The 22,729-nt window shown below is 45.7% G+C and overlaps 1 protein-coding gene across 1 annotated transcript in view; it reads left to right on the plus strand.

Moving 5' to 3' along the window:
- Window positions 1-22,729, plus strand: part of LOC124020765 (attractin-like) — a 187,728-nt gene that overhangs the window by 61,562 nt on the left and 103,437 nt on the right. The window contains 1 exon segment of the mRNA XM_046336026.1: window positions 16,788-16,942. Coding sequence (XP_046191982.1) covers window positions 16,788-16,942 — 155 coding nt within the window.

Here is a 22,729-nt window from a genome sequence, read left to right on the forward strand (position 1 = left end):
CTGCCTGCCTGCCTGCCTGCCTGCCTGCCTGCTGCCTGTCTGTCTGCCTGCCTGCCTGCCTGCCTGCCTGTCTGCCTGTCTGTCTGCCTGCCTGCTCGCAGACCACTCACACATTTAGTAGAAAGAGAAAACATCTATCTACCATAAAACACTGCTTAGACAACACAACAACACATCAATCAGCAACGTTTGTTGTCAGGGAAACAGTAGAACATTCTATGCCTGAGCAGAATTCTACTGTCTGAAAAAATATTCTTTTTTAAATGGTCTGAAATGTCATCCATTGTGCCTGTCGACCCATTATTGTAGCAGGTGTTCAATGCAGTGGCTGTCGTGGGAAGAAGGAAAAAAATATTTGTCTTTCGTCTCTGTTTATTTTTTTTTCAATTCGCATGAAGCTGAATGTATCTCACCGGAGAAAGTATCCGAGCTAGCAAGACGACACCCCTCTGTCTCTCTACGTGTAGGCCCTCTATCTGATGCTGTCTGGTTCAAACGAGAATCGCATTGTTGCCGCACGTAGCATTGAATGCTAGGGAAGTAGCGAGCATCTGGCCTCCCTTGATTACATAAAAAGAAAAAAAAATAGCCAATCAGCATTGTGCTCAACTGTAACTGGTCCTGGTGCACCAAATAAAAGTGTCAAAGGAAGCCCGTTTGGATTTGGTTGTCACTCCGACCAAATCGCATTGAGAACAAACGTCATTGACAAACTTGAATTGGTGCATCTCATGGTCCCTTTCCTAAATGAACCATGGATGGAGATAGGGACTTGGGGTTTTACCTAATGTTACGTACTGGCCAATGATTATGACGGTGATTCTGATCCAACCATTAATTCATACATTGTTGTGCCCCTGACCTGAGAGGATGGAGGTTCAATATGTAGCTAGATGTAGAAGGCTAATGTTAACTAGCTAACGTTATGATTCATGTTTGTAGGTCTATGTAGCCACATTGTGATCGTATGTTATCCATTCAGGCTCTTTATATGTTCTATTTATATCTGTAAATCAGCCAATGATATCATGCCACGCCCGGCCATGATTACACCTGCAGTGTTTTCATTGTACCCTGATGAAGACTAGCTTGCCTGTCCAAACGTTGGATATTAAATGATTGCATCTGAGCTCTTCGTGAGGCTCTGCTTTTCTTTTTCAAGTGTTCATAATATGTAGGACCTGCCTTGTTGATAGTGTTGGTAGTGTTGTTAAGAAGGCAGAGCAGTGCTTTATTATAGACAGACTTCTCCCCATTTTAGCTACTGTTGTATCAATATGTTTTGACCCTGACAGTTTACAATCCAGGATTACACATATGTGATAGTGTTGTTAAGAAGGTAGAAACTAGGGCCTGTAGGACCTGCCTTGTTGATAGTGTTGTTAAGAAGGTAGAAACTATGGCCTGTAGGACCTGCCTTGCTGATAGTGTTGTTAAGAAGATAGAAACTAGGGCCTGTAGGACCTGCCTTGCTGATAGTGTTGTTAAGAAGATAGAAAACTAGGGGCCTAGAAACTAGGGCCTGACCTGCCTTGCTGATAGTGTTGTTAAGAAGATAGAAACTAGGGCCTGTAGGACCTGCCTTGCTGATAGTGTTGTTAAGAAGATAGAAACTAGGGCCTGTAGGACCTGCCTTGCTGATAGTGTTGTTAAGAAGATAGAAACTAGGGCCTGTAGGACCTGCCTTGCTGATAGTGTTGTTAAGAAGGTAGAAACTAGGGCCTGTAGGACCTGCCTTGCTGATAGTGTTGTTAAGAAGATAGAAACTAGGGCCTGTAGGACCTGCCTTGCTGATAGTGTTGTTAAGAAGATAGAAACTAGGGCCTGTAGGACCTGCCTTGTTGATAGTGATGTTAAGAAGGTAGAAACTAGGGCCTGTAGGACCTTCCTTGTTGATAGTGATGTTAAGAAGGTAGACACTAGGGCCTGTAGGACCTGCCTTGTTGATAATGTTGTTAAGAAGGCAGAGCAGTGCTTTATTATGGACAGACTTCTCCCCATTTTAGCTACTGTTGTATCAATATGTTTTGACCATGACAGTTTACAATCCAGGGTTACACCAAGCAGTTTAGTCACCTCAACTTGCTCAATTACCACATTATTCATTACAAGATTTAGTTGAGGTTCAGGGTTTAGTGAATAATTTGTCTCAAAAACAATGCTTTTAATATTTAGGACTTATTTCTTGCCACCCATTCTGAAACTGACTGCAGCTATTGAAGTGTTGCAGTGATTTCACTTGCTGTAGTAGCTGACGTGTTGAGTCATCAGCATACATAAACACACAGGCTTTACTGAGGGCAAGTGTCAGGTCATTAGTAAAGATTTTAAAACTTAAGGGTCCTAGACAGCTGCCCTGGGGAATGCCTGACCTCTACATGGATCATGTTGAAGAGGCGTCCATTAAAGAACACCCTCTGTGTTCTGTTAGACAGGTAACTTTTTATCTACCTAATAGCAGGGAATGTAAAGCCAGAACACCTACATTCCACAAGCAGACCGTTAATGTCAAAAGCTACACTGAAGTCTAACAAAATAGCTCCCATAATCTTTTTAATATCAATTTCAGTCATTTGTGTAAGTGCCGTACATGTTGAATGGCCTTCCCTATAAATGTGCTAAACATCTGTTATTTTATTTACTATGAATTAGCATTGTATTTGGTCCATTTTTTCCCACTAAGGGTTGCTAACAGGCTGATTGGTCAGCTGTTTAAGCCAGTGAATGGTGCTTTGCTATTCTTTGGTAGCATAATTACTTTTGCTTCCTTCCAGGCCTGAGGGGACACACTTTCCTGTAGGCTTACAGTGCCTTCAGAAAGTATTCATACCCCTTGACTTACTCCACATTTTGTTGTGTTACAGCCTGAATTCAAAATGGATTAAAATGATGACATTTTCTCATCCATCTACACACAATAACCCATAATGACAAAGTCAAAACATGTTTTTAGAAGTTTTTGCTCCTTTTTGGAAAATGAAATACAAATATCTTCTTTACATAAGTATTCACATCCCTGAGTCAGTATTTTGTAGAAGCATCTATGGCAGAAATTACAGCTGTGAGTCTTTCTAGGTAAGTCTCTAAGAGCAACTGGATTGTACAATATTTGCTCATTTATTCTTTTCAAAATTCTTCAGCTTCTGTCAAATTGGTTGCTGATTGTTGCTCGACAACCATTTTCAGGTCTTGCCATAGATTATCAACTAGATTTAAGTCAAAACTGTAACTCAGCCCCTGAGGGACATTCACTGTCTTCTTGGTAAGCAACTCCAGTGTAGATTTGGCCTTGTGTTTTAAGTTGTTGTCCTGCTAAATGGTGAATTAATCTCCCAGTGTCTGGAAAGCAGACTGAACCAGGTTTTCTAGGATTTTGCTTGTGCTTAGCTAAATTTCATACATTTTTTAAATCCTGAAAATATACGGGCAGAAGGTGAGACCCAGATGCAGACACGGGAGGCAGATCTTTAAGTTTAATAAATCCAAATAAGCAAAAGAATGGTCGTATACAGGCAAACATGGCACAGAGAGACAGGAAACACAGGGATAAATACACTGGGCAGAGAGACAGGAAACACATGGATAAATACACTGGTATGGAGAGACAGGAAACACAGGGATAAATACACTGGTATGGAGAGACAGGAAACACAGGGATAAATACACTGGCACGGAGAGACAGGAAACACAGGGATAAATACACTGGCGCAGAGAGACAGGAAACACAGGGATAAATACACTGGTACAGAGAGATATGAAACACAGGGATAAATACACTGGTACAGAGAGACAGGAAACACAGGGATAAATACACTGGTACAGAGAGACAGGAAACACAGGGATAAATACACTGATACCGAGAGACCGGAAATACAGGGATAAATACACTGGTACAGGGAGACAGGAAACACAGGGATAAATACACTGGTACAGAGAGACAGGAAACACAGGGATAAATACACTGGTACAGAGAGACAGGAAACACAGGGATAAATACACTGGCACAGAGAGACAGGAAACACAGGGATAAATACACTGGTACAGAGAGACAGGAAACACAGGGATAAATACACTGGTACAGAGAGACAGGAAACACAGGGATAAATACACTGGTACAGAGAGACAGGAAACACAGGGATAAATACACTGATACAGAGAGACTGGAAACACAGGGATAAATACACTGGTACAGGGAGACAGGAAACACAGGGATAAATACACTGGTACAGAGAGACAGGAAACACAGGGATAAGTACACTGGTACAGAGAGACAGGAAACACAGGGATAAATACACTGGTACAGAGAGACAGGAAACACAGGGATAAGTACACTGGTACAGAGAGACAGGAAACACAGGGATAAATACACTGGTACAGAGAGACAGGAAACACAGGGATAAATACACTGGCACAGAGAGACAGGAAACACAGGGATAAATACACTGGTACAGAGAGACAGGGATAAATACACTGGTACAGAGAGACAGGAAACACAGGGATAAATACATGGGGGAAAATAAGACCTGGAGGGGGTGGAGACAATCACAGGGACAGGTGAAACAGATCAGGGTGTGACAGAAAAACTCACCAGTCCTTAACTCACCAGTCCTTAAAATAAGCTTCCGAGTGACGCAGTAGTCTAAGGCACTGCAAGTCAGTGATAGAGGTATCACTACAGACACCCTGGTTTGAATCCAGGCTGTATCACAACCGGCTGTGATTGGGAGTCCCATAGGGCGGCGCATAATTGGCCTAGAGTTGTCCTGCTTTGGCCGGCGTAGGCGCCATTTAAAAAAATTATGTGTTCTTAACTGACTTGCCTAGTTAAAGGTTCAATAAAAAATACAAAATAAACAAGCATACCCATAACATGATGCAGCCACCAATGTGCTTGAAAATATGAAGAGTGGTACTCAGTAATATGTTTGGGGCAAATCCAATGCAACACGTTTGGGGCAAATCCAATACAACACAGCACTTTGTATTCAGGACAAAAAGTGAGTTGCTTTGCTACATTCTTTTGCAATATCACTTCAGTGCCTTGTTGGACACATGATGCATGTTTTGAAATATTATGTTTTTCCTTCTTTTCACTCTGTCAATTAGGTTAGTATTGTGGAGTTACTGCAATGTTGTTGATCCATCCTCAGTTTTTTCTCCTGTCATAGCCAGTAAACTCTGTCCTTTAGGTTAGTATTGTGGAGTTACTGCAATGTTGTTGATCCATCCTCAGTTTTTTCTCCTGTCATAGCCAGTAAACTTGGGTGTATTGATACACCATCCAAAGTGTAATTTGTAACCTCTCAAAGGGATATTCATTGTCTGCTTTTTTTGGGGGGGGTGGGGGGGGGGCGCATCTAACAATAGGTGCCCTTCTTTGCGAAGCATTGGAGAACCTCCCTGGTCTTTGTGGTTTAATCTGTGTTTGAAATCCACTGCTTGATTGCAGGATCTTACAGATAATTGTATATGTGGGCTACAGAGATGGGGTGGTCATCTACCAATAAGGCATTGGAGAACCTCCCTGGTCTTTGTGGTTTAATCTGTGTTTGAAATTCACTGCTTGATTGCAGGATCTTACAGATAATTGTGGGGTACAATTATGAGGTAGTCCTTCAAAAATCATGTTAAATACTATTATTGAGTCCTTATGCAACTTATGACACATGTTTTTCTCCTGGTCTTATTAAGCCACAACAAAGGTGTTGAATACTTATTATTCATTTTTTATTCTTTTGAAAACAATTCTAAAAAATATAATTCCACTTTGACATTATGGGGTATTGTGTGTAGGCCAGGGACAAAATAACCAACATTTTAAATGCAGGCTGTAACACAACAACATGTGGACAATGTCATGGAATGTGGATACCCTATGAAGGCAATAACTATCATCCTCCGTAACTTTCCATCCAAGTTGTCAGACCCCGGTGGCTTGTCATTGTTGGACAACAGTATTTTTTCCACCGCTTCCACACTCACTTTAGGGAATTCAAATGACATTGTTTGTCTTTCAGAATTTGGTCCAAGGCATGAAGGTGTAATTTCAGAATTTGGTCCGTTAGGCATGAAGGTGTAATTTCAGAATTTGGTCCGTTAGGCATGAAGGTGTAATTTCAGAATTTGGTCCGTTAGGCATGAAGGTGTAATTTCAGAATTTGGTCCGTTAGGCATGAAGGTGTAATTTCAGAATTTGGTCCGTTAGGCATGAAGGTGTAATTTCAGAATTTGGTCCGTTAGGCATGAAGGTGTAATTTCAGAATTTGGTCCGTTAGGCATGAAGGTGTAATTTCAGAATTTGGTCCGTTAGGCATGAAGGTGTAATTTCAGAATTTGGTCCGTTAGTCATTGGCGACTCCATTACCCGCAGTATTAGACTTAAAGCGAATCATCCAGCGATCATACACTGTTTACCCGGGGGCAGGGCTACCGACGTTAAGGCTAATCTGAAGATGGTGCTGGCTAAAGCTAAAACTGGCGAGTGTAGAGAGTATAGAGATATTGTTATCCACGTCGGCACCAACGATGTTAGGATGAAACAGTCAGAGATCACCAAGCGCAACATAGCTTCTGCGTGCATATCAGCTAGAAAGATGTGTCGGCATCGAGTAATTGTCTCTGGCCCCCTCCCAGTTAGGGGGAGTGATGAGCTCTACAGCAGAGTCTCACAACTCAATCGCTGGTTGAAAACTGTTTTCTGCCCCTCCCAAAAGATAGAATTTGTAGATAATTGGCCCTCTTTCTGGGACTCGCCCACAAACAGGACCAAGCCTGACCTGCTGAGGAGTGACGGACTCCATCCTAGCTGGAGGGGTGCTCTCATCTTATCTGCCAACATAGACAGGGCTCTAACTCCTCTAGCTCCACAATGAAATAGGGTGCAGGCCAGGCAGCAGGCTATTAGCCAGCCTGCCAGCATAGTGGAGTCTGCCACTAGCATAGTTAGTGTAGTCAGCTTAGCTATCACCATTGAGACCGTGTCTGTGCCTCGACCTGGGTTGGGCAAAACTAAACATGGCGGTGTTTGCCTTAGCAATCTCACTAGGATAAAGACCACCTCCATTCCTGTCATTACTGAAAGAGATCATGATACCTCACATCTCAAAATAGGGCTACTTAATGTTAGATCCCTTACTTCAAAGGCAATTATAGTCAATGAACTAATCACTGATCATAATCTTGATGTGATTGGCCTGACTGAAACATGGCTTAAGCCTGATGAATTTACTGTGTTAAATGAGGCCTCACCTCCTGGCTACACTAGTGACCATATCCCCGTGCATCCCGCAAAGGCGGAGGTGTTGCTAACATTTACGATAGCAAATTTCAATTTACAAAAAAGAAAATGACGTTTTCGTCTTTTGAGCTTCTAGTCATGAAATCTATGCAGCCTACTCAATCACTTTTTATAGCTACTGTTTACAGGCCTCCTGGGCCATATACAGCGTTTCTCACTGAGTTCCCTGAATTCCTATCAGACCTTGTAGTCATTGCAGATAATATTCTAATCTTTGGTGACTTTAATATTCACATGGAAAAGTCCACAGACCCACTCCAAAAGGCTTTTGGAGCCATCATCGACTCAGTGGGTTTTGTCCAACATGTCTCTGGACCCACTCACTCTCACAGTCATACGCTGGACCTAGTTTTGTCCCATGGAATAAATGTTGTGGATCTTAATGTTTTCCTCATAATCCTGGACTATCAGACCACCATTTTATTACGTTTGCAATTGCAACAAATAATCTGCTCAGACCCCAACCAAGGAACATCAAAAGTCGTGCTATAAATTCACAGACAACACAAAGATTCCTTGATGCCCTTCCAGACTCCCTCTGCCTACCCAAGGACGCCAGAGGACAAAAATCCGTTAACCACCTAACTGAGGATCTCAATTTAACCTTGCGCAATACCCTAGATGCAGTTGCACCCCTAAAAACTAAAAAAATGTCTCATAAGAAACTAGCTCCATGGTACACAGAAAATACCCGAGCTCTGAAGCAAGCTTCCAGAAAATTGGAACGGAAATGGCGCCACACCAAACTGGAAGTCTTCCGACTAGCTTGGAAGGATGGTACCGTGCAGTACCGAAGAGCCCTTACTGCTGCTCGATCGTCCTATTTTTCTAACTTAATTGAGGAAAATAAGAACAATCCGAAATTCCTTTTTGATACTGTGGCAAAGCTAACTAAAAAGCAGCATTCCCCAAGAGAGGATGACTTGCACTTTAGCAGTGATAAATTCATGAACTTCTTTGAGGAAAAGATTATGATTATTAGAAAGCAAATTACGGACTCCTCTTTAAACCTGCGTATTCCTCCAAACCTCAGTTGTCCTGAGTCTGCACAACTCTGCCAGGACCTAGGATCAAGAGAGACGCTCAAGTGTTTTAGTACTATATCTCTTGACACAATGATGAAAATAATCATGGCCTCTAAACCTTCAAGCTGTATACTGGACCCTATTCCAACTAAACTACTGAAAGAGCTGCTTCCTGTGCTTGGCCCTCCTATGTTGAACATAATAAACGGCTCTCTATCCACTGGATGTGTACCAAACTCACTAAAAGTGGCAGTAATAAAGCCTCTCTTGAAAAAGCCAAACCTTGACCCAGAAAATATAAAAAACTATCGGCCTATATCAAATCTTCCATTCCTCTCAAAGATTTTAGAGAAGGCTGTTGCGCAGCAACTCACTGCCTTCCTGAAGACAAACAATGTATACGAAATGCTTCAGTCTGGTTTTAGACCCCATCATAGCACTGAGACGGCACTTGTGAAGGTGGTAAATGACATTTTGATGGCATCGGACCGAGGCTCTGCATCTGTCCTCGTGCTCCTAGACCTTAGTGCTGCTTTTGATACCATCGATCACCACATTCTTTTGGAGAGATTGGAAACCCAAATTGGTCTACACGGACATGTTCTGGCCTGGTTTAGGTCTTATCTGTCGGAAAGATATCAGTTTGTCTCTGTGAATGGTTTGTCCTCTGACAAATCAACTGTACATTTCGGTGTTCCTCAAGGTTCTGTTTTAGGACCACTATTGTTTTCACTATATATTTTACCTCTTGGGGATGTTATTCGAAAACATAATGTAAACTTTCACTGCTATGCGGATGACACACAGCTGTACATTTCAATGAAACACGGTGAAGCACCAAAATTGCCCTCGCTAGAAGCATGTGTTTCAGACATAAGGAAGTGGATGGCTGCAAACTTTCTACTATTAAACTCGGACAAAACAGAGATGCTTGTTCTAGGTCCCAAGAAACAAAGAGATCTTCTGTTGAATCTGACAATTAATCTTAATGGTTGTACAGTCGTCTCAAATAAAACTGTGAAGGACCTCGGCGTTACTCTGGACCCTGATCTCTCTTTTGAAGAACATATCAAGACCATTTCGAGGACAGCTTTTTTCCATCTACGTAACATTGCAAAAATCAGAAACTTTCTGTCCAAAAATGATGCAGAAAAATTAATCCATGCTTTTGTCACTTCTAGGTTAGACTACTGCAATGCTCTATTTTCCGGCTACCCGGATAAAGCACTAAATAAACTTCAGTTAGTGCTAAATACGGCTGCTAGAATCCTGACTAGAACCAAAAAATTTGATCATATTACTCCAGTGCTAGCCTCTCTACACTGGCTTCCTGTCAAAGCAAGGGCTGATTTCAAGGTTTTACTGCTAACCTACAAAGCATTACATGGGCTTGCTCCTACCTACCTCTCTGATTTGGTCCTGCCGTACATACCTATACGTACGCTACGGTCACAAGACGCAGGCCTCCTAATTGTCCCTAGAATTTCTAAGCAAACAGCTGGAGGCAGGGCTTTCTCCTATAGAGCTCCATTTTTATGGAACGGTCTGCCTACCCATGTCAGAGACGCAAACTCGGTCTCAACCTTTAAGTCTTTACTGAAGACTCATCTCTTCAGTGGGTCATATGATTGAGTGTAGTCTGGCCCAGGAGTGGGAAGGTGAACGGAAAGGCTCTGGAGCAACGAACCGCCCTTGCTGTCTCTGCCTGGCCGGTTCCCCTTTTTCCACTGGGATTCTCTGCCTCTAACCCTGTTACGGGGCTGAGTCACTGGCTTGCTGGGGCTCTCTCGTGCCGTCCCTGGGGGGTGCGTCACCTGGGTGGGTTGATTCACTGTTGTGGTCGGCCTGTCTGGGTTTCCCCCCTTTGGGTTGTACCGTGTCGGAGATCTTTGTGGGCTATACTCGGCCTTGTCTCAGGATGGTAAGTTGGTGGTTGTAGATTTCCCTCTAGTGGTGTGGGGGCTGTGCTTTGGCAAAGTGGGTGGGGTTATATCCTTCCTGTTTGGCCCTGTCCGGGGTGTCCTCGGATGGGGCCACAGTGTCTCCTGACCCCTCCTGTCTCAGCCTCCAGTATTTATGCTGCAGTAGTTTATGTGTCGGGGGCTAGGGTCAGTTTGTTTATCTGGAGTACTTCTCCTGTCCTATTCGGTGTCCTGTGTAAATCTAAGTGTGCGTTCTCTAATTCTCTCCTTCTCTCCTTCTTTCTCTCTCTCGGAGGACCTGAGCCCTAGAACCATGCCCCAGGACTACCTGACATGATGACTCCTTGCTGTCCCCAGTCCACCTGGCCATGCTGCTGCTCCAGTTTCAACTGGCCTGGGCCCTAGGACCATGTCCCAGGACTACCTGACATGAGGACTCCTTGCTGTCCCCAGTCCACCTGGCCATGCTCCTGCTCCAGTTTCAACTGTTCTGCCTTACTATTATTCAACCATGCTGGTCATTTATGAACATTTGAACATCTTGGCCACGTTCTGTTATAATCTCCACCCGGCACAGCCAGAAGAGGACTGGCCACCCCACATATGCTCTCTCTAATTCTCTCTTTCTTTCTCTCTCTCGGAGGACCTGAGCCCTAGGACCGTGCCCCAGGACTACCTGACATGATGGCTCCTTGCTGTCCCCAGTCCACCTGACTGTGCTGCTGCTCCAGTTTCAACTGTTCTGCCTTATTATTATTTGACCATGCTGGTCATTTATGAACATTTGAACATCTTGGTCATTTTCTGTTATAATCTCTACCCGGCACAGCCAGAAGAGGACTGGCCACCCCACATAGCCCGGTTCCTCTCTAGGTTTCTTCCTAGGTTTTGGCCTTTCTAGGGAGTTTTTCCTAGCCACCGTGCTTTTACACCTGCATTGTTTGCTGTTTGGGGTTTTAGGCTGGGTTTCTGTACAGCACTTTGAGATATCAGCTGATGTACGAAGGGCTATATAAATAAATTTGATTTGATTTGATTTGATTTGAAGGTGTATTTCAGAATTTGTCGTTGGCACGTCATGCCACAGTATGCTAACCAGTGCCAGGCACAGTTCTGGTGTCAATCACTGCTGGGTTTTTCACTCTCAACTTTTCCGTGCGTATCAAGAATTGTCCACCACCCAAAGGACATCCAGCCAACTTGACACAACTGTGGGAAGCATTGGAGTCAACATGGGCCAGCATCCCTGTGGAACGCTTTCGACACCTTGTAGAGTCCATGACCTGATGAATTGGGGCTGTCCTGAGGGCAAAAGGAGAGCGGTGTGGGGGGGGGGGTGCAACTCGATGTGAGGAAGGTGTTCTTTATATTTTGTGTACACCATGTAGGTAAATACACACATTTGTTTCTAGCGTGGGGCCTTTATGTTTTGTGTAGGTAAATGCACACGTTTGTTTCTAGCGTGGGCCTTTATGTTTTGTACTCGAACAGTCAAAATGTCAAATTGGGGTGAGGAACCATCTAACATCAAGTTGTAAAATAGTGAACTAGTCCTTTAAGTTTCAGCGAAGACCTCTTTTGAGGGTGTTTGTATGACCTTTAGCCTCCATTATATAATGCAGTTATTTGTCAGATATTGTTATCCACACGCTCTGATCCAGAGCGACGAACTACAAGGACGTTCAACTAATCTGTGAATAAACTGTTCATACGTCCATATTAACAGCAGAGCCCGACCGATTCAACGGTTGACAGATACCATTGGCTGATACTGTGTCAGCATTTAAAAGGGCGATTCAACGGTTGACAGATACCATTGGCTGATACTGTGTCAGCATTTAAAAGGGCGATTCAACGGTTGACAGATACCATTGGCTGATACTGTGTCAGCATTTAAAAGGGCGATTCAACGGTTGACAGATACCATTGGCTGATACTGTGTCAGCATTTAAAAGGGCGATTCAACGGTTGACAGATACCATTGGCTGATACTGTGTCAGCATTTAAAAGGGCGATTCAACGGTTGACAGATACCATTGGCTGATACTGTGTCAGCATTTAAAAGGGCTGATATAAAATTTGAAGAAAAAGTCCAATCTGTAAATCGCTCTGGATAAGAGCGTCTGCTAAATGACTTAAATGTAAATGTAAATGTAAGACATTCTTCATGGAATTTTATTTTGCGTTTCATTATTTATCCTGAAGAGGGCACTCTTTACATGGCTAAAAACCAGTCTTGCCTGGCACGCTCTACGGTAAAATGGGACATATAACCCACCAGTCAGAGTTGAGTTTCAATCCCTACAGAAAACATTTACATTTGTTGTTCCACCTATAATAATAATATTGGCAAATCGTGATCGATATCGGATCCAAAAATCTCATGGGTCTGGCTCTAATCTCATGGGTCTGGCTCTAATCTCACATGGGTCTGGCTCTAATCTCATGGGTCTGGCTCTAATCTCATGGGTCTGGCTCTAATCTCATATGGGTCTGGCTCTAATCTCATGGGTCTGGCTCTAATCTCATGGGTCTGGCTCTAATCTCATGGGTCTGGCTCTAATCTCATATGGGTCTGGCTCTAATCTCATGGGTCTGGCTCTAATCTCATATGGGTCTGGCTCTAATCTCATATGGGTCTGGCTCTAATCTCATGGGTCTGGCTCTAATCTCATATGGGTCTGGCTCTAATCTCATATGGGTCTGGCTCTAATCTCATATGGGTCTGGCTCTAATCTCATGGGTCTGGCTCTAATCTCATATGGGTCTGGCTCTAATCTCATGGGTCTGGCTCTAATCTCATATGGGTCTGGCTCTAATCTCATATGGGTCTGGCTCTAATCTCATGGGTCTGGCTCTAATCTCATGGGTCTGGCTCTAATCTCATATGGGTCTGGCTCTAATCTCATATGGGTCTGGCTCTAATCTCATGGGTCTGGCTCTAATCTCATGGGTCTGGCTCTAATCTCATATGGGTCTGGCTCTAATCTCATATGGGTCTGGCTCTAATCTCATGGGTCTGGCTCTAATCTCATATGGGTCTGGCTCTAATCTCATATGGGTCTGGCTCTAATCTCATGGGTCTGGCTCTAATCTCATGGGTCTGGCTCTAATCTCATGGGTCTGGCTCTAATCTCATATGGGTCTGGCTCTAATCTCATGGGTCTGGCTCTAATCTCATGGGTCTGGCTCTAATCTCATGGGTCTAGCTCTAATCTCATGGGTCTGGCTCTAATCTCATGGGTCTGGCTCTAATCTCATATGGGTCTGGCTCTAATCTCATATGGGTCTGGCTCTAATCTCATGGGTCTGGCTCTAATCTCATATGGGTCTGGCTCTAATCTCATGGGTCTGGCTCTAATCTCATATGGGTCTGGCTCTAATCTCATATGGGTCTGGCTCTAATCTCATATGGGTCTGGCTCTAATCTCATGGGTCTGGCTCTAATCTCATATGGGTCTGGCTCTAATCTCATGGGTCTGGCTCTAATCTCATATGGGTCTGGCTCTAATCTCATATGGGTCTGGCTCTAATCTCATATGGGTCTGGCTCTAATCTCATGGGTCTGGCTCTAATCTCATATGGGTCTGGCTCTAATCTCATGGGTCTGGCTCTAATCTCATGGGTCTGGCTCTAATCTCATATGGGTCTGGCTCTAATCTCATGGGTCTGGCTCTAATCTCATATGGGTCTGGCTCTAATCTCATATGGGTCTGGCTCTAATCTCATGGGTCTGGCTCTAATCTCATGGGTCTGGCTCTAATCTCATGGGTCTGGCTCTAATCTCATATGGGTCTGGCTCTAATCTCATGGGTCTGGCTCTAATCTCATGGGTCTAGCTCTAATCTCATGGGTCTGGCTCTAATCTCATGGGTCTGGCTCTAATCTCATATGGGTCTGGCTCTAATCTCATATGGGTCTGGCTCTAATCTCATGGGTCTGGCTCTAATCTCATATGGGTCTGGCTCTAATCTCATGGGTCTGGCTCTAATCTCATGGGTCTGGCTCTAATCTCATGGGTCTGGCTCTAATCTCATATGGGTCTGGCTCTAATCTCATATGGGTCTGGCTCTAATCTCATGGGTCTGGCTCTAATCTCATATGGGTCTGGCTCTAATCTCATATGGGTCTGGCTCTAATCTCATGGGTCTGGCTCTAATCTCATGGGTCTGGCTCTAATCTCATGGGTCTGGCTCTAATCTCATATGGGTCTGGCTCTAATCTCATGGGTCTGGCTCTAATCTCATATGGGTCTGGCTCTAATCTCATATGGGTCTGGCTCTAATCTCATGGGTCTGGCTCTAATCTCATGGGTCTGGCTCTAATCTCATGGGTCTGGCTCTAATCTCATATGGGTCTGGCTCTAATCTCATATGGGTCTGGCTCTAATCTCATATGGGTCTGGCTCTAATCTCATATGGGTCTGGCTCTAATCTCATGGGTCTGGCTCTAATCTCATGGGTCTGGCTCTAATCTCATATGGGTCTGGCTCTAATCTCATATGGGTCTGGCTCTAATCTCATATGGGTCTGGCTCTAATCTCATGGGTCTGGCTCTAATCTCATGGGTCTGGCTCTAATCTCATGGGTCTGGCTCTAATCTCATATGGGTCTGGCTCTAATCTCATATGGGTCTGGCTCTAATCTCATGGGTCTGGCTCTAATCTCATGGGTCTGGATCTAATCTCATATGGGTCTGGCTCTAATCTCATGGGTCTGGATCTAATCTCATATGGGTCTGGCTCTAATCTCATATGGGTCTGGCTCTAATCTCATGGGTCTGGCTCTAATCTCATATGGGTCTGGCTCTAATCTCATATGGGTCTGGCTCTAATCTCATATGGGTCTGGCTCTAATCTCATATGGGTCTGGCTCTAATCTCATGGGTCTGGCTCTAATCTCATGGGTCTGGCTCTAATCTCATATGGGTCTGGCTCTAATCTCATGGGTCTGGCTCTAATCTCATATGGGTCTGCTTTCTATAGTCAGTGTTTAACACATCACCTACACTGTAGTAACCACTGTTTTCATACGTTCCCTCTGTAGATACTGTGATACTGTATTAATGTACCTGGTGGTGTTGGGATGGTATATTTTTTATTTTTTATTTTACCTTTTTTTTAAACAAGGCAAGTCAGTTAAGAACTAATTCGTGTTTACAATGACAGCCTACCAAGGAACAGTGGGTTAACTGCCTTGTTCAATGGCAGAACGACAGATTTTTACCTTGTCAGCTTAGGGATTCGATCTAGCAACCTTTTGGTTAATGACCCAACACTCTAACCACTAGGCTACCCTGCCGCCTCTACACTCTAACCACTAGGCTACCTGCCTCCTCTACACTCTAACCACTAGGCTACCCTGCCGCCTCTACACTCTAACCACTAGGCTACCTGCCTCCTCTACACTCTAACCACTAGGCTACCTGCCTCCTCTAACCACTAGGCTACCTGCCTCCTCTACACTCTAACCACTAGGCTACCTGCCGCCTCTACACTCTAACCACTAGGCTACCTGCCGCCTCTACACTCTAACCACTAGGCTACCCTGCCGCCTCTACAATATAACCACTAGGCTACCTGCCGCCTCTACACTAACCACTAGGCTACCCTGCCGCCTCTACACTAACCACTAGGCTACCTGCCTCCTCTACACTCTAACCACTAGACTACCTGCCTCCTCTACACTCTAACCACTAGGCTACCTGCCTCCTCTACACTCTAACCACTAGACTACCTGCCTCCTCTACACTCTAACCACTAGACTACCTGCCTCCTCTACACTCTAACCACTAGACTACCTGCCTCCTCTACACTCTAACCACTAGACTACCTGCCTCCTCTACACTCTAACCACTAGACTACCTGCCTCCTCTACACTCTAACCACTAGGCTACCCTGCCTCCTCTACACTCTAACCACTAGGCTACCCTGCCTCCTCTACACTCTAACCACTAGGCTACCTGCCTCCTCTACACTCTAACCACTAGGCTACCTGCCTCCTCTACACTCTAACCACTAGGCTACCTGCCGCCTCTACACTCTAACCACTAGGCTACCTGCCGCCTCTACACTCTAACCACTAGGCTACCCTGCCTCCTCTACACTCTAACCACTAGACTACCTGCCTCCTCTACACTCTAACCACTAGACTACCTGCCTCCTCTACACTCTAACCACTAGGCTACCTGCCGCCTCTACACTCTAACCACTAGACTACCTGCCTCCTCTACACTCTAACCACTAGGCTACCTGCCGCCTCTACACTCTAACCACTAGGTTACCTGCCGCCTCTACACTCTAACCACTAGGCTACCTGCCGCCTCTACACTCTAACCACTAGGCTACCCTGCCGCCTCTACACTCTAACCACTAGGCTACCCTGCCGCCTCTACACTCTAACCACTAGGCTACCTGCCGCCCATATGTGTGTCCTATTCTTTATATAGTGCACTAGGTTTGTCCAGGGCCCATAGGGGACCATTTGAGGGACACATTGTATCTGTTCTCCTGCTGATGTTCTCAATGGTTCTGTGTGTTTCCAGGACAGTTCTAAAGGACAGCGGGTTCTTCCGGTACCTCCACACGGCGGTCATCGTTAGCGGAACCATGCTGGTGTTTGGAGGAAACACGCACAACGACACGTCCATGAGCCACGGAGCCAAGTGCTTCTCCTCGGACTTCATGGCCTATGACCTGGGTACGTGACAGCCTTAACCTGTTATAACCACTCATAAATCCTTCATTACAAGATGAGCACGCCACAGACATACAACCAGGGGGCGTGACAGCCTCATAACGCACACAGTCATAACAGCACAGACTTAATGGCCTACAACCAGGGGGCGTGACAGCCTCATAACGCACACAGTCATAACAGCACAGACTTAATGGCCTACAACCAGGGGGCGTGACAGCCTCATAACGCACACAGTCATAACAGCACAGACTTAATGGCCTACATCCTGGGCAGTGACAGATTATTTGGCCATTAATAACCTCTCAAAAACACCACATACATATCATTCTAAAGTGTGTTAGTTCATTAAAGCAACAGCAGAGACTGATCTCTTGTCCTCCATTCTAATCATCCCACGTGGGGAAATTACTTGTTAGTTCATTAAAACAACAGCAGAGACTGATCTCTTGTCCTCCATTCTAATCATCCCACGTGGGGAAATTACTTGTTAGTTCATTAAAACAACAGCAGAGACTGATCTCTTGTCCTCCATTCTAATCATCCCACGTGGGGAAATTACTTGTTAGTTCTTTAAAACAACAGCAGAGACTGATCTCTTGTCCTGAAATCAAATCAAACAAATTGGACTTAGACTTGGCGCTCCTGTACCGCTTGCCCTGCGGTAGCAAAGAGAACATTCTAGGACTTGGGTAACTGCCTTTAGAAATGTAAAGGGCCTTCCTTCCTGGCTTGGCACCAGGGATGTTCCTTCCTCTAACACCGCCTGGTATAGAGGTCCTGGATGGCAGGAAGCTTGGCACCAGGGATGTTCCTTCCTCTGATACCGCCTGGTATATCAGTCCTGGATGGCTGGAAGCTTGGCACCAGGGATGTTCCTTCCTCTGACACCGCCTGGTATATCAGTCCTGGGTGGCAGGAAGCTTGGCACCAGGGATGTTCCTTCCTCTAACACCGCCTGGTATAGAGGTCCTGGATGGCAGGAAGCTTGGCACCAGGGATGTTCCTTCCTCTAACACCGCCTGGTATATCAGTCCTGGATGGCAGGAAGCTTGGCACCAGGGATGTTCCTTCCTCTGACACCGCCTGGTATATCAGTCCTGGATGGCAGGAAGCTTGGCACCAGGGATGTTCCTTCCTCTGACACCGCCTGGTATATCAGTCCTGGATGGCAGGAAGCTTGGCACCACTGATGTTCAGGGCTTTCCTCTGACACCGCCTGGTATATCAGTCCTGGATGGCAGGAAGCTTGGCACCACTGATGTTCAGGGCTTTCCTCTGACACCGCCTGGTATAGAGGTCCTGGATGGCAGGAAGCTTGGCACCACTGATGTTCAGGGCTTTCCTCTGACACCGCCTGGTATATCAGTCCTGGATGGCAGGAAGCTTGGCACCAGGGATGTTCAGGGCTTTCCTCTGACACCACCTGTTATATCAGTCCTGGATGGCAGGAAGCTTGGCACCAGGGATGTTCAGAACTTTCCTCTGACACCGCCTGGTATAGAGGTCCTGGATGGCAGGATGCTTGGCACCAGGGATGTTCAGGGCTTTCCTCTGACACCGCCTGGTATATCAGTCCTGGATGGCAGGAAGCTTGGCACCAGGGATGTTCAGAACTTTCCTCTGACACCGCCTGGTATAGAGGTCCTGGATGGCAGGAAGCTTGGCACCACTGATGTTCAGGGCTTTCCTCTGACACCGCCTGGTATAGAGGTCCTGGATGGCAGGATGCTTGGCACCAGGGATGTTCAGGGCTTTCCTCTGACACCGCCTGGTATAGAGGTCCTGGATGGCAGGATGCTTGGCACCAGGGATGTTCAGGGCTTTCCTCTGACACCGCCTGGTATAGAGGTCCTGGATGGCAGGAAGCTTGGCCCCGGTGATGTTCTGGGCTGTACCCACTACCCTTGCGGTCGGATGCCCGAGCAGTTGCCATATCAGGCGGTGATGCAACCAGTCAGGATGCTCTCGACGGTGCAGCTGTAGAACTGTTTGAGGATCTGAGGACCCATACCACAAATCTTTTCCATCTCCTGAGCGGGAATATGCATTGTCGTGTCCTCTTTACGACTGTCTTGGTGTGTCCTCTGTGTTGTTAGTGAATGTATTCATGTCCTCTGTGTTGTTAGTGAATGTATTCATGTCCTCTGTGTTGTTAGTGAATGTATTAATGTCCCCTGTGTTGTTAGTGTATCTAGTGCAGTTGGCACAGTGGTCGTTGTGAGTGAATGTATTAGGGTTGTTAGTTGTTAGTGTATGTAACATGATGGACTGACTGGTTTCAATGATGTGTGAATGTATGTCTATGTGATTATTTTACTGAAGGTGATGCCATGTCCATCCTCTATTTTATCCAGTTTGCAACATGTTCCCATCATATTCGAGCTGAATGCTCGTGCGCCTCTCTCATCTCTGTTAATTGAACTTCTCTTCCTCTTTACAGGTCCGTCGGTCATCAAATCAAATCCAATGTTATTTGTCACATACACATGGTTAACAGATGTTAATGCGAGTGTAGCGAGATGCTTGTGCTTCTAGTTCCGACAATGCCGTAATAACCAACAAGTAATCTAGCTAACAATTCCAAAACTACTGTCTTATACACAGTGTAAGGGGATAAAGAATATGTACATAAATATAATGAGTGATGGTACAGAGCAGCATAGGCAAGATACAGTAGATGGTATTGAGTACAGTATATACATATGAGATGAGTATGTAAACAAAGTGGCATAGTTAAAGTGGCTAGTGATACATGTATTACATAAAGATGCAGTAGATGATATAGAGTACAGTATATACAGGGCCTTGCGAAAGTATTCGGCCCCCTTGAACTTCGGGACCTTTTGCCACATTTCATTTCCCATCAATTCCCATTATTAAAGTGGCTGGAGTTGAGTCAGTGTCAGTGTGTTGGCAGCAGCCACTCAATGTTAGTGGTGGCTGTTTAACAGTCTGATGGCCTTGAGATAGAAGCTGTTTAACAGTCTGTTGGCCTTGAGATAGAAGCTGTTTTTCAGTCTCTCGGTGCCAGTTTTGATGCACCTGTACTGACCTCGCCTTCTGGATGATAGCGGGGTGAACAGGCAGTGGCTCGGGTGGTTGTTGTCCTTGATGATCTTTATGGCCTTCCTGTGACATCGGGTGGTGTAGGTGTCCTGGAGGGCAGGTAGTTTGCCCCCGGTGATGCGTTGTGCAGACCTCACTACCCTCTGGAGAGCCTTACGGTTGTGGGCGGAGCAGTTGCCGTACCAGGCGGTGATACAGCCCGCCAGGATGCTCTCGATTGTGCATCTGTAGAAATTTGTGAATGCTTTTGGTGACAAGCCGAATTTCTTCAGCCTCCTGAGGTTGAAGAGGCGCTGCTGCGCCTTCTTCACGACGCTGTCAGTGTGAGTGGACCAATTCAGTTTGTCTGTGATGTGTATGCCGAGGAACTTAAAACTAGCTACCCTCTCCACTACTGTTCCATCGATGTGGATAGGGGGGTGTTCCCTCTGCTGTTTCCTGAAGTCCACAATCATCTCCTTAGTTTTGTTGACGTTGAGTGTGAGGTTATTTTCCTGACACCACACTCCGAGGGCCCTCACCTCCTCCCTGTAGGCCGTCTCGTCGTTGTTGGTAATGAAGCCTACCACTGTTGTGTCGTCCGCAAACTTGATGATTGAGTTGGAGGCGTGCGTGGCCACGCAGTCGTGGGTGAACAGGGAGTACAGGAGAGGGCTCAGAACGCACCCTTGTGGGGCCCCAGTGTTGAGGATCAGCGGGGTGGAAATGTTGTTATTCCGGCGCCTGACGGGGTCCAGGGGTTGAGATCTCCTCACCCACGGCTCTAATTCACGCCAATTTGAACTCTTTTTCTGGTCGTGCTACTCACTTCCCAGAGAGTAGTTACGGTATAGGTGCCTTATAATTGGGTCACTGGACCCGATACCTTGTATTTGAGCCAAATCACAAGCGTTTGCCGATTTATTATGTAGAATACGACCTAATGTCTCCTACCAGTGACACACATCAAAATATCACTGCTGTTGACAACACACATAACCATAAATATTCACAGTGGTCTTCCTACTTCCACATAACCTGTCACGGTTCCCCGCCCCAACAGGGCCTAAACCAACCTCTCTCCTTATTGCTACTGCCAATACACTCAACTCGTGTTCAAACAATGCCCCAATATCGCTCTGCTTTTCTAACCTGAGGCTCTCCTCCAGAACAGGAAACCTATCACCATCCACATTCCACTGACCATGTTTCATCTTTAAGCATAGATATTCTACCCCCTCTCTGCTGGTTCCATTCTCTCTTATAGGGGAAGGAGAGTATCTCATTAGTACCGTCAGCTGTGCTTAATTGACTCTGGTTACCTTGTCTCCCATGCTTTGTTGGGCTACTATCCATGAGCCCAGCCTGCCCTCTAGTGGTCCTTCCACACCATTTAGACGACAGACACTTAATCAGAATCCAGCCCCTAATCTAACCTATTAGGGGGTTAAACCCTCCTGAGTACACTGTGCCCACAGTGCTCCAGTCTAACCTATTAGGGGGTTAAACCCTCCTGAGCACACTGTGCCCACAGTGCTCCAGTCTAACCTATTAGGGGGGTTAAACTAACCTATTAGGGGGTTCCTGAGTACACTGACCACAGTGCTCCAGTCTAACCTATTAGGGGTTAAACCCTCCTCATGCCCACAGTGCTCCAGTCTAACCTATTAGGGGTTAAACCACTGTGCCCACAGTGCTCCAGTCTAACCTATTAGGGGGGTTAAACCCTCATGAGTACACTGACCACAGTGCTCCAGTCTAACCTATTAGGGGGTTAAACCCTCCTGGGGTTAAACCCTCATGAGTACACTGACCACAGTGCTCCAGTCTAACCTATTAGGGGGTTAAACCCTCATGAGTACACTGTGCCCACAGTGCTCCAGTCTAACCTATTAGGGGGTTAAACCCTCCTGAGCACACTGTGCCCACAGTGCTCCAGTCTAACCTATTAGGGGGTTAAACCCTCATGAGTACACTGCCCACAGTGCTCCAGTCTAACCTATTAGGGGGTTAAACCCTCCTGAGTACACTGTGCCCACAGTGCTCCAGTCTAACCTATTAGGGGTTAAACCCTCATGAGTACACTGTGCCCACAGTGCTCCAGTCTAACCTATTAGGGGTTGAGCACAACAGTGCTCCAGTCTAACCTATTAGGGGGTTCATGAGTACACTGACCACAGTGCTCCAGTCTAACCTATTAGGGGGTTAAACCCTTGAGCACACTGTGCCCACAGTGCTCCAGTAACCTATTAGGGGTTAAACCCTCATGAGCACATTGTGACCACAGTGCTCCAGTCTAACCTATTAGGGGTTAAACCCTCCTGAGCACACTGTGCCCACAGTGCTCCAGTCTAACCTATTAGGGGTTAAACCTGCCCACAGTGAGTTACTGACCACAGTGCTCCAGTCTAACCTATTAGGGGTTAAACCCTCCTGAGCACACTGTGCCCACAGTGCTCCAGTCTAACCTATTAGGGGTTAAACCCTCATGAGCACATTGTGACCACAGTGCTCCAGTCTAACCTATTAGGGGTTAAACCCTCATGAGTACACTGTGCCCACAGTGTTCCAGTCTAACCTATTAGGGGGTTAATCTTCAGTCTAATCTTCTCCTTCACTCTGCCGTCCAACTCATCCCAAACCATCTCAATTGGGTTGAGGTCGGATGGTTGTGGAGGCCAGGTCATCTGATGCAGCACTCCATCACTCTCCTTCTTGGTCAAATAGTCCTTACACAGCCTG

The sequence above is a fragment of the Oncorhynchus gorbuscha genome, unplaced genomic scaffold, assembly GCF_021184085.1.
Source record: "Oncorhynchus gorbuscha isolate QuinsamMale2020 ecotype Even-year unplaced genomic scaffold, OgorEven_v1.0 Un_scaffold_904, whole genome shotgun sequence".
Classification (NCBI taxonomy): domain Eukaryota; kingdom Metazoa; phylum Chordata; class Actinopteri; order Salmoniformes; family Salmonidae; genus Oncorhynchus; species Oncorhynchus gorbuscha.